Source organism: Mya arenaria, chromosome 4 (genome assembly GCF_026914265.1).
Source record: "Mya arenaria isolate MELC-2E11 chromosome 4, ASM2691426v1".
In the NCBI taxonomy this organism is placed as follows: domain Eukaryota; kingdom Metazoa; phylum Mollusca; class Bivalvia; order Myida; family Myidae; genus Mya; species Mya arenaria.
This window is the reverse complement of record NC_069125.1, coordinates 56,566,548-56,579,843: the sequence shown is the minus strand read 5'-3', so window position 1 is coordinate 56,579,843 and position 13,296 is coordinate 56,566,548. Positions and strand designations below refer to the sequence as shown.

General features: G+C 34.0%; 1 protein-coding gene across 6 annotated transcripts in view; it reads left to right on the top strand.

Moving 5' to 3' along the window:
• Nucleotides 1–13,296, top strand: part of LOC128231129 (protein cycle-like) — a 90,055-nt gene that overhangs the window by 476 nt on the left and 76,283 nt on the right. For 2 of the 6 annotated variants that reach the window (XM_052943549.1, XM_052943554.1), the window contains exons 1-2: nt 11,528–11,572; nt 12,583–13,026. The exons of 2 other annotated variants lie outside the window; for them this stretch is intronic. In XM_052943549.1, the coding sequence (XP_052799509.1) occupies nt 12,978–13,026 (49 nt within the window). In that variant the 5' untranslated portion in view covers nt 11,528–11,572; nt 12,583–12,977. Of the gene's footprint in view, nt 1–11,527; nt 11,573–11,777; nt 11,916–12,582; nt 13,027–13,296 lie in introns of those variants that run through there. 2 more of the 6 variants (XM_052943552.1, XM_052943551.1) reach the window with 2 other exon arrangements.

Below are 13,296 nucleotides of genomic sequence, written 5' to 3'. Positions count from 1 at the left end.
AGCGTTCACTTCGTATGAAGTTGCATACAATGATTTCTGCGACCGTTTGATTAACGCTTTCGTACGTAATTACTCTTCAAAAGGGGGAAGAATCAGACTAAAAATGTAAACAAACCGTAGATGTGAGTATACTAAAAAAAATAATCTCAAATAGTGATTTGATCTGCTTCGCTTTTCGAATAATCAAAATAGATATTTACTATTTATTTTAATAAATATAGTGGGTGGTAACCTTTTGTCGACTACGGTTGCTACGGCCAGGTTTGACCCGTTTAAACAGCTGTTTCTGTGTCACATTGCAATGTTTTCAGGTTATGACACATTTCGATACCAACTATATTCATTTCTTATCGCTTGTACTGTGTATAATAATTGTTATGGCGTTAACATGTTAAATAATCACATCCCAAAAGGTAAATGTACTATTACGTTCGTTAATTCTTTGTTCTATTGGATTGAAAACCCCGGAAGTACAAATTTAAGAAAGAGTTTAGTTAGCGAATATTATTTGAACTGTATCTTAAGGTATGTAAGTTTACACACTCAAATATGTTTTAATATACAATTCTATATACTAACCAGTTTACAAATGGCATTTGTCATTACAAATAGGTATACCTATTGTCAATTACAGTATCCTCTTTGTTTGTTGTTGATTGCAATCTTTTGAAAGAAAAGCTCAGTCATCTGAGATGCAGTGTTGCATCACTGAAAAGCATTGGGTATGACTGTATATCTCAGCGTATGATTAAACCAACTATTGCAAAAACTATGCAAACAGTAATCGGGGAGTAGGATTATTATTAGATTTTTTATTGTTATAAGACCCAGTCTTTCAAAAACAGATGCAATTGCCATTAAAACATTGTATGAAATAAGAAAATACTTGCTACTGCTTCTTGCAAACTACCGAATTTTTACCAATATATGTAAGTCCCCGGTCCAAGACTGACAAAAAAATGTAGTTTGGGACAAACAAGTCTCCCAACTGTGACCAATAGAGCTTATGCTTACCTTCTGGCTGCTCTGGATATTTTAAAAATACTTTTTGACTAGCTACAATAATGAGCAATCAACGATACTTTTTTTTATTATTTTGACATTTCTTATGTATCCCTGTAACGCTAAAACTCTCTACCATTTAACACTGAGCGAAAGAATAAATAGTTATATTATGCATCGATGTTGAATAATAATGACAAAGTTGTTCAATATATACCCGAGAGTGATCTTAACTGGATTTAATTTGTCATTAGAGTCGTTATTTTCACATAAATATATTCTTGGTCACGAATACCGTTATACATGTACACAACCTGTCAGATTTGTCCCAGATTTACAGATATCGGGACACTTGATAAAATAATGAGCAGTAGCCGGCAGTTTTTGCATGTTTTTGAAGATTTTCTCAGTAGATCGAAATGTAACGGAAATAATACTTACATTTTATTAAACTAGGGGTCAAGGTCTACTAACTTTACAATATTAAAATTTGTGTCGTCACGAAGCGCGTGCCTAATTGGGGCCACAAAGGGGGTAATCAATTAGTGCCAATTTACGGATTATGAGAAGCAGTACCCGGCAGTTTTATTTCAGTACCGCTCCTTGACTATAAAACTGATATTTATCACCTTATTAAGTATAATTTCCCCATGGGGCGCCTCTATTGAACAGGGAAGTAATACTGGTAACCAAGCGCTGGAGTAGTCTCGCTTTAACAATGCGTCTAAAACCACACCATGGATACATAAAATTTTGAATATGTCTCAATATTGTTTGAAAGCGATTGACGGGCAATATGAAAATATCATTTCAACAGGCTTTTTTAAAAATACATTTTGCTGTGATTCATCGACAAATAATCGTTCATAACCAACACTTGACTGTCGGTAAATGCTAGTGCTATAATTAGATATGCAAATTTATTCAATTGCGCATGCGCAGTAAGTAACATTCACGTTATCATCCCCCACGAGAAAGTTGGCAAACTTTTTGACATTTCTAATACTTTTTGTAAATCAAATGTTTAAACGTATGCTTTGTATTGGATTCGATGCAAATGGTGTTGCTTGGATTTACCATTCTCACCTTTTTTAAGAAGGTTTAAAAAAAACACGAATAAAAAGCGATTGCCGGCTACTGCTTTCCGCCAGCTACTGCTCTCAAACCAGTATACCTGAACATGTTTTTTGGCATAGTGACATAAATAAATATGTGTTTAAAAGTAGGCAATAATATTTTCGTAGAAATTTGAATTTATAACTGAGATAATTTCAAAATTGTGGCCGCGAAGATTCTCTGCGCAAGGACCGTTCGGTACTTTTTGTTGGGATGGTGGACGTCACGAATCTGCCATAGTAAAACAACATCGTCAAAAGACTCGTTGACGGCCATTTAAGTGGACTAACTTTTTGACCCCCCCCCCCCCCCCCCCCCCCCCCCCCCCCCCCCCCCCCCCCCCCCCCCGCATCCCCACCCCCAGGCAACTATTAAATTTATAAGCTTCAATGTTGATTTAGAATTTCGGAACTCTATTAGACACATGATAATCTTGTAAATATAAGTCAAAGCAAGTTATAGAAAAATGATAAAAACTTTGACAGATGAAAACACTGTCATAAAATCAGTCTGTTTTTAGCTTGTTTGTTTTACTTAAAACACAGTAAAATTCATATACCATGAGTCTAATGGTTGGATAGTATTTCAGTCTATATTCCAGTGTTTTTATCACAACAAAACTCTTGAAATGCATCGAAATAAGAGCATTTTGTTTTTCAGTTGGCGCGAGGTTGTGTCCCCTGAAAATTTAGTCAAAACGGTGTCGTAACGATTTGTTAACTTACTCACCGGGTTGCAGATTCCACAGAGTCGTCTTCTATCTTGAAATTTGGCAGTTGGTTTTGTTAAAATACGCCATAATTAATGAAAGGTCGCCAATATAGAATATTTCTGTTGTTGTGGCGGCCATTTTTTAGTCTACGAAGTTCGTACTCCACCCTAAGAGCTTTCGTAGATCTCCGAAGAAACAGGTGCTTGTGCGTACGAAAATCTTTATAAAATGGCCAAACAGCCTGAGATACATCGTACGAAGTTCGTACGCAAAACAGACTTCGTACGAAGTTTAATAAAACTTGCCCTTATTCTAGTAAAGCTTGGAGTCCAGATTTATTTTTTTAGCAAGTAATTTGGTTGGTGCCAAAAAAAGGAAAAAGTCCAATGTCATTAAATGTAACGGTCAGCTCGCGCACAGGCATCTGAATCATTGTTTGTCACTAAAATATTGTTTAAAACCATTTTGGGTACATCCAATGAGATTGATAATGAATGACAAGAACAGTTCAAGTAGAAAAACACAGCCAAACAACTTCTGATTCTAGATTTATTGTACAAAGTGTGTATGATTACAAGACAATGAACATGACAGCACCCTAAAAATAAACACTTTTCAGCCTATTGCTAGATCTATTGTTGTCAATGTAGGCATTGATTTGTAACTTGTACAAAGCCTTTACTTTGCCCATGATAAAAAAACAGGACAAGTATGTAATAACATCTGCTAACAGAGCTTTTGTGTTCTCTTAAACTTTTTCATGAACTTTTTATCTGCTTCTGTTAATTGCTTGCTGACTTCTATCTTTTGGTTAACAAACCTTTTAACAGAAATGCCCACTTCAATATGTGTAAAGGATGTTCAAAGATTTCACATGATTATTAAGTATATGTGAAGAAAATGAGCTAGCAATTCCATAGACTAATCATAGATAACTGCAGCTCCAGTTGGCAAACATTTTTTCTGCAGCATTGATTATTGGCTGCTAATAACTAGTCATGATTACTGTAAATGACAATTCATCTTGTACATTTTAAGTATGTGAAATGATATTCTTTTTTTAAGATTTATTGCATCTATTGAGTGAAACCTATCATTAAAACCAATATGCATTTTTACACAATCATAGTTTATAATTATGAATAGTTTGGCACATGAAACTACGTAAGTCGGAACTTGTGAAATGTAAGCAGAGGTGGGTCCAGGATTTAAAGTTGGATGTAACTAAGGAGTCATAACTGTTTGACTTGCACACAGCCTCCCTCCCAACCAAAATCTTGGTTTAAAGTGTTGGCAGGTTTTTTTGTGGGACTACCCTTAGAACATTGTAACAATTTCTAGTCTGAAATGTTACATTTGGGGCATATTTTATCACTTTATCATTTTATATTGAAATCCCGCTGGTGGTAAGACTATAAATGATACATAATCGTGAAGAAAATATTATATTAGGGTCTAAATCATTTTTGAACCGATGGCAGGGCAGTAAAATGGCCTTTCACAGTGAAGTTGAAACAACATAATTTGACTTTTTGTTGTGATGTAATACCGCCATCACACTAGACGTAGTCCATGAAGACCGCACTATGTCCTCGAAATATTAACGAATGCAGTGAGGATGCCGCAAATTCTTAAAAAATGCTTTACTCAAGTTTTTACCTCGTCCTTACAGCGTCCCAGCCAGGCATTTACTGTGTCTCACACGTTTCAAATTCTTTGTTACTGCATGCAACTTGCTGTGCACACTAGTCTAAGACGTGTTAAGCACCGAAAAAACATATTAATAATTGAACAAGGTCTTCTACAACATGGCAAGAAAATACTATAGTTGTAGTACAAGCATGGAAAGGTTATGGTAAGAACTCCATTGATGTAGCAAGAACGCAGTGACAACCTAGAGACAACGTGATAAGAATGCCATTCAATATTTCACTTCCAGTACCACCATTGCACTACGTCAATAAAGTTCCTACTAGGTTTTAGTTATGCCGTAACTATGTCCATGCTGTAGTTAATACGTTCTTAATAAGTTCTTACTACGTCCTGATTCGACCACATCCTCACTACGTTGTTTTTTTTACAAGTTTCAAAGACAGCTACTTCAATAAAGTCCATAAAACGCCCTAATCTGCTGCATTAGTTTTACGTTGACCAAGTTCTGACTGCATCCTGCCAGATTTTTGAGGACATTGGTAACATGGCCTAGTGTGATTGGAGCATAAGTGTCAAACTTCGGGGGGCTTAAGTGCCAAACTCCTATAACAGTGCTGAAAGGATAACACAGGTAGGGTTTTAGTGGTTCTGCTGCAAAACTATTTTTCAATACTATGTTAGATCACCAAAAAAGCAAGAATAAATCTATAGGCAGTTTTCCAAACAATTGAAATCTGTTCTATCAAGTGTTATCTTGCAAAACTAAATTGAAGGCATTGATGCAAAAAAAACCTGATTTTGAGGCACTTTTTTTAATGTCAAAACTGTCAATATGTTATGTTGCAGCTCTCAGCTAAAGGGCCTTGTCTGTACACAAAAACACTTTCAACCATTGTAAACCTAATCATTTGTTTGGAGGTCTATTTGAAAATAAAATGTGTGCCTAGCAGCTCTAGACTTGAATGTTTAATTTCCATAAAGACTTCCAAAGAAACAAAACTTGCATACATGACTCATTTATCATACATGGTAATCTTCTCTCTCTATATATATATATGCTGTAGCTAACCTTGAGACTGACCCAGCTGTATGGTAGGCTTACACCAGGTTTGACCTTTCAACAGATAAAGCCTGACCAGATCACTTGTTTGACTGACCACACTCTTAACCGTGTGTAAATAGCTCATATATATTAGAATGCTGTGGAGGTATACTTGACTGGACTTTAACTTTATAGTGTTGATAACTGCAAATCATTAGACTTAAGTTTGATAATTAATTGTCATAATAGGTGCTGTAAGTGTACTGAAATTTTGCAGTTAATATTATAACAGTGGGTAGGTGCTTTATGATGACTGGGTTATTTGTTAAGAACTAGTTCTGAAAGCTGATTCATATTTGGTTATGGTCCATCAGCTGAGCTGTTTTTGAGTAACACTGCTGCGTGGTAGAAGTATGCTTAAGTGGTGACAAAAATATGGTAAGCATGGTAATTGCTGATTTATTATACCAGTAAATAATCATACGTCCAATTGGCAGTTAAATATTATAAATATCTGCCTAAAGTCAGTTTAACTGTAATTAGTTGGTCATTTGCCTTTCGGTTGAAGGAATTAAAGGCTGTATATGGTCATTCTGTTCACATACTTTCTCTGGCTATTTCAGTCATTTTTCGGTCATTTTTGTCATGGATGTTATAAATTTATCAAAAATTCCCATGCTTGTATACATGCGCATTATCATTAAAAAGTAAATGTCTTTCTACTATGACTCCTGACATTGTCAGAAACGTCAACAGAATTTCTATGGACCTTGAAAAGCATTTGAATGGGATAGCAACTATTTCAAGAGATGACTGAAGTTGTAGCACCAACAGTGAGGGGGAAAAGGGCAAAGACAGGAGTCAGTTGTAGAAACAATGTTAAATAAGTCTCTGAAAGTGGCATTTGGAAACATTACGTGGGCTACGGGATGTTGTTGTTCTAATATTTGAATGTCAAGAACAGTGAAATTGAAAAATGAACAAAGCCAGATGGGTCTGGAATGACACAGCAAAGACAGATTATAAAAACCTTGACATATTTTGCCCCAAGTGAAAAGAAGCAACATCGTCTGGAAAAGGTTGAAGAAAGCAGAAAAATTAAACAAAAAGTGTGCACTAGTTAAAACACATCGAGTTTAATATATGGCTTGCATTCAAAATAAAAAAAAAGATAGAAATATACAGGAAAAATCAACCTAGGTAATGGTATCAGACTCTGGAGTAATTGAAGCTTGACCACGGTGAACTTAAACACATCTTTTAGGTGTAATCAAGTAAAAGATAGTAGACAAAAACCAGCTGAATGCAGTAATACGAACCCAGGGTAAAAGTTTTTTGAAGTATCAGTGTGAAAGGGCACGGGTGAGAAACAGTGGCTCCAGCTCTTTTAGGAGCTGTGTATAAAAAGGAGCCAACGACACTTCCGAGCTAGAGCAAAAGAACGGATATCATCGTAAAACGTAAGTATGACTCATTATTTTATCTAATATCACAATTATGAGGGCTTATTTGAGAAATCGGGGAATGCAGTGCCATATAAATATGTTTGATCTTCACACGTATTTGGGTTATTTTGTAAACATATTGTTTATGGAGTTACAAAACCGATTCTCCCATCAAACACATCAATGTTTACAAACGAAAGTAGAACATTTTCACCAATTTTCAGCTGAATTTCACTCAAGAAGCTTACATTTAAGATAAAGCCAGTATTATCGAGTGTTTTTGTGTTGTCGGGAATAAAAATGACCGTCTGATTACCGGAATAAGCATTTTTATACTCCTTTTCTGAGTTGAGCTGGAGCCAAAGCCAGGGAGCTGGAGCCAAAGCGTGGAGGCTGAGCCAATACGCTGTATGATAATGCCTGTTTTGATGAGAAATATCGGCAAATTCCGAATGATAAATTCTTTATTAATAACGATTATTGCATAAAATGTGTGTTTTCGGTCCACTATCGTGGTGTGTTAAAACGCAATTACCCGGGCGTTATAGGTAAAAAAAAGTGCTTTATTCAGTAAATTCACGTGCCGTTAATTCCCGGCATTTTTGTTTAACATAAGCTCTATCAGGGCCCGCATCATAACAATGGAGACTGAGCGACCTGGTTTCTTACCGAAAGTGGGTCAATGATGCAAATATTGCACTTAAACATATTTCAGCATATACAAATGTATAGCTGTATACAAACATTAAAGAAATTAAATAAACCACATATAACTTACATATTTCCTTTTGAAATACCTTTTCTTGGCAAGCTGATGTATGTTTACTAGATAGTACTTCCTGCAGTTGTTTTGACTATTTGTTTGCTCTTAAAGCACTAAATTAAGTCTAAAACGTTTATCTCCTCCCAACTTTAGTCATTTCTGTTGATTTTATTCAGAACAAACGACTTATATGGACATGATTCCATTACTTCGTATGCAATGAACAAAGAGTTTTCAAATATATTTTTCTCTGTTAGATGCTGAAGATGCTGAACATTTTGTCCAGAACATTTTAACAATTTTTCCCGGTTTAAATTAGTTGCCAAAACATATAAATATTGAAGTAGGAATATATCGGTAATTATTCGATTACCCAATATGTATTGTGTGTAAATAATCCAGGTAATCCAGTAAATTACGAAAAAAGAAAACACTTTCCAATCGACTGAACACTGAAAAAAATGGCGTTGAAATAAAAATGAAACTGTCGATTTTTTTTGCAGCCCTATTTGAGCTTAATGTAAAACTTTTTCAGTGACGTCACACAAGTACATATTCTGAACTAACTGTTTCTCTTTTTTCGTGACATTAAACAGCTTTTCAACAAAAAAGTTACTCATGGTGTGTAATTTTATGCAATAATGGTTAATACATCTTTTTGCGGTTAATTGTTACCATCTGCAAAGGCCCTTCAAATGGTTTAAAACCCTCGCGCTACTCATCGGGCTGTAAACCATTTTGCGGGCCTTTGCAGATGGTAACGACCTCAAAAAGGTGTAATTACCCTATATTAATTAATAAAAAAAATGTTAATATGTTATCGTAATAATAAAGCAAACCTGTGTTGTGTTATATTTTGACAAAAAAATAAAAAAGTTGTAATAACGGTTTATCTGTGAGAGTGCAGCTTTAATATCGTGTGCTTACTTATGCTGTATAGACACCTGCAGGTCCAGGAAACAATGAATTATTGTAAGAATTCACACTAGTTTTCGCTTAATCTAAGCCAAGCTCGCGTTTAATGTCGGTAAAAAGGGTATCTCATTTTTTTATATATAGCAAATTTAAAAATTTAAATCAAATGTACAGAAAAATAAGAAAATTAATACTTACACGTATTCAATCCGATTGATGTACTAGCAGTCAGTTAATGTAATTTAGCACATAGTTTACCAGTTGTTCGTCTATCTAATCTTTGTTAAATGACACACTTTTCTTTCATCCACTACTATTGATTTATTTTGGAATCTGATTGGAGTTAGAAGACTGTTCAAGAAACAGTAAGCATATAATTATACAGATGTTGTGAAGGATTGTTTAGCTCCATCGGCATTTCTGAGATTGCAACGCCCTTTATCAGATGAATTGCATTAAATAATCATAAATAATTATATATTTAAAAAAATACAACACTATCTTAATACTAGTTATAAATAAAAAACTGCAACTATTCCAAACATGACCAGTTGAATGCATTATTATACAGCGTATTGGCTCAGCCTCCACGCTTTGGCTCCAGCTCCCTGGCTTTGGCTCCAGCTCAACCCAGAAAAGGAGTATAAACATGCTTATTCCGGTAATCAGGCGGTCATTTTTATTCCCAACAAAATAAAAGCACTCGATAATACTGGCTTTATCTTAAATGTAAGCTTCTTGAGTGAAATTGGTGAAAATGTTCTACTTTCGTTTGTAAACATTGATGTGTTTGATAGGAGAATCGGTTTTATAACTCTATCAACAATATGTTTACAAAATAAACCAAATACGTGTGAAGATTAAACATATTTATATGCCACTGCATTCCCCGATTTCTCAAATAAGCCCTCATAATTGTGATATTAGATAAAATAACGAGTCATACTTACGTTTTACGATGATATCTGTTCTTTTGCTCTAGCTCGGAAGTGTCATTGGCTCCTTTTTATACACAGCTCCTAAAAGAGCTGGAGCCACTGTTTCGCACCCGTGAAGGGGCAATCGTCCATTTATTATGGGTTTATAGACCATCCTCAAATAATTTTTATATATGTTTTAATTTTTTTTTTTATTGAATGTGTATAAGCTGAAAGATTGTTTGTTAAAAAATTAAAAAAAAGAAAATTGACAGAAACATGACTTGAAACAAAGCTTTAATATTTATATTACAATAACACAATGGATATATATAATATCTACTTTCAAGTTATAAAAATCCTTTGAAAATACAAAAATAGCCAAAGAATCTTTCATTTTTTCCCTCATTCAACATGTCCCTCACTTAGAATTCTACATGGATAATTGAAGTTGGACCTCCTAGCTAGTTAATCGTTCAGGCACAAGTGGGTTAATAATACAGACACATGTACATCACTTGCAACCTGCAGTGCACGTCAGGGTATTCATCATTTCCAGTGATAGCCCTAGCCGACTGTTGAACTGTTGTTCTAAAATGCCATGTGTTAATAGATGAGATTTAAAAGAATCATTTCTCATGCAAACTAGTCGTTGCATGTTGAGCATGTAGGAGCAGTATATGGATCATAAAGGGATGGGTCAAACTGTGCAAAAAATGCTCTTCCAATCCTTGCTGCAGTTTATCTTTTCGAAGCTCTTCAGCATGATTATAATGTGATCAAAAATAATTCCTGAAAAGGTTTTCTACCTTATTATATTGTTCAGGATTGTCCATATTAAATTGGTGTGAATTGTTCAAAAAACTGTCTTGGCTCCAATACTAACAGTGATGTTTTCATAGAATTTATGAAGAAGTATGAAATCTAGCTGTTGACAGGTGAAAACAAACTGTGATATCAAACTGTCCTTGCTAGAGTGAGTGTGGAAGTATTGGACAGCCTCTGGTCAAAAATAGTATTTTTTTGCCCATTGGAATATATATACTCTGATCTTCAGTTTGAACGTGTCTGGCTGGTACTGCATAGTCAACCTGTAATGTGACAGTGTTTCATCTGGAACTGCCCAGTGTGGCTGTGAAGGATAAAAGTTTCAATATTAAATTTCGGGAATTGTGCTTATGTTAAAAGTTTCAATCAAACAGATTGGAATTGTTAAAACCAACTATAATGTGAATATTTGGATTTACTTAAAATTGGACAAGCTTGTTTATATTATCATAATGTTATATTTTTAACTCTTCTGTGGTTATAATTTGTATTATTTACAACAACTATGTTCAACGAATAACAAACATATTTAGTGAATAATATATAGAATTTGTTGGAAACAATGTATAACTGCTAATCATTCTTTAGAACATAAATATAGTATTATGTATATTTGTGTTATTGGTTGCTTTTCATGCCAGTTAAAAAGGTTAATTTCCATTCACCATTTTTGAAGACATTAATGTTTTTGTTTTCTAATTAAATTTGTTGAATAATTTTGAAAGTCTTCATTTTAAGAAAATCATAAATCTTTGATGAGTGTTTAATTAACCCTTTAGCGCATGTATACGAGATAGGCCGACATAGCTCATTACCAGATGTATACGCATTTGGCCGACCGTATCCATTACTGGATGTAAACGCATGGCCCGCATATTTCAATAGGGTCATTTCAATATTTCAATTTTGCATCTTTCTTTTTGTAAACAATATCCCGGATGTTTATAAAATTAAAGTTTAACCTTTTGTGTATTGATTTTCCCTTGAAAATATCGTCTGCTTAATTGAGAAGGTGTTTATACTCCCAATCGCAGGTGTGATATCCCATTGTGACGTAATAAGACCACGAGCTAAGTACTGTATGGAATTTCCCCCAAATTCATTGATGCGTAAATCATTAAATATATTACGTCAGTTCAGTTTACCATTAAAATCAATTGAGATTATATTTACTTAAAGGTAATATTTTGTTTACAAACAAAAGAAACAATTAGTAAATGAGAAAATGATGGGTAAATTTTCTGTGAAGCTTATATAATGTCCATCATAGTTTTGGCTGTAAAATAGGTCATGTGCAAGCGTTTTGTTTGATCTAGATCTTTTTACTCATACCGGAAAATCATTTATCGGCTTTCTTTTTTTGTAAACAATTTTATGAGGGGGTAATAAAGTTAAACAGACACATTGGACTGGATCTCTCAGCTGGATGACACCGGATATTCTTGACATATTTCTGTGTATTAATACACAAGAACATAAATTGTCGGCTTTTTAATCCAGATGGGTTTTTTTTATGATAGGGGTAATAAAAATTAGATCGATCTCAGCATTTTATTACCCTTTGATTTAATGCAATTATGACATTTCAAAGAAATGTTACAAATCCATCTTGAAAATACATTCACAGCTGAAATAAAATAATTTAATATTTCATCATTGACACCATTTATTAGATAATTTAATTATCTATAAAAAAATGAATTCACATAAAAAAGATTTGGACACAATTATTTGGAGTAACATTGATTTTAAGGTCATACTGCTGTATTCATTTTCTCATTTTCAAATATCCAGAAAAGTACCTATGCAGATAAGGACTGCTTATCAGTAAGATGGCTATTGACTGGGAGGTGTAATCTGGCCACTTGTCTATGTGCTAAAGGGTTAACAGATTCTGTGTTTTTACAACACAGATATCATTATAAAGGAAATGTTTGATGAAACAAACTTCCTCAACGTTTATTTTAAGAAAGTAGTATATTTTTGATGAGTGTTTTATAAACAAAACAAATATCGTAAAAAGGGAAATGTTTGATGAAACTATTAAAGTTCCTCAATGTTGCTTCAGCATATTTAGCTTTAAAGGATAGTTGCATTGTTAAAAAAAATACTTTTTCTGAATTTACTAATGTCCTTAATGGTTACACATGTACATTATGTCCAATTGATTATTTTTTTTACAACTGCAGACTAAGGAAAGTTGAATCATAAACCAATATTAGAGAAAGGAATCTGAGAAAAGTTTGTAACCTTACTGCCTCTGACTGTGACAATTGTCAGGTGCGTTCGGCACATTGAACTTTTTTTTATATTAGTGCAAAGTCAGACTATGGATACTTCGAGAATAAGATGAAGTTTATTCATGTCTATCGTGAGCTGTGAATCTTTAAAATGCCTTTTGTTAAAAGACTTGCAGAATTTGGAACTTGACATTAAACTTGAAGAATGCAGGAAGTTTTTTTTTTTTTAAATTGACCTCAAATTGTGTTAATTTAAAGTGAAAGTATTATGTGATGACAAAAAAAAGTGGGAAATACCAGTAAGCACGGGCAGTTTTGTAGTGGACATTTAAAATGGTGCGTTAATGTGTGAAAACGGACCTGACGTGATGTCAGAGGATTGCTGTTTCTCTGGTAAGGCTCTCGGCATGTTTCATACATTTAATTTGTTGTTATTTGTAACAGAAACATTTGTTCACAATGGGTAATGGGGTTGAAGTGATAAAAAATTTGCCTTATTTTTTCTGGGATCATTGCAGCCCCAAAATGTTAACTGGATATTTATTATACATGCTGATGTGTTTTAGAGGTATCATTTAACTCTAGTCTGATGCTTGCCAAAAGGGCCGGGATGAAATTTTACTATGAAACAAGAAGGTTGATATATAAGTTAGATTTAAGTTT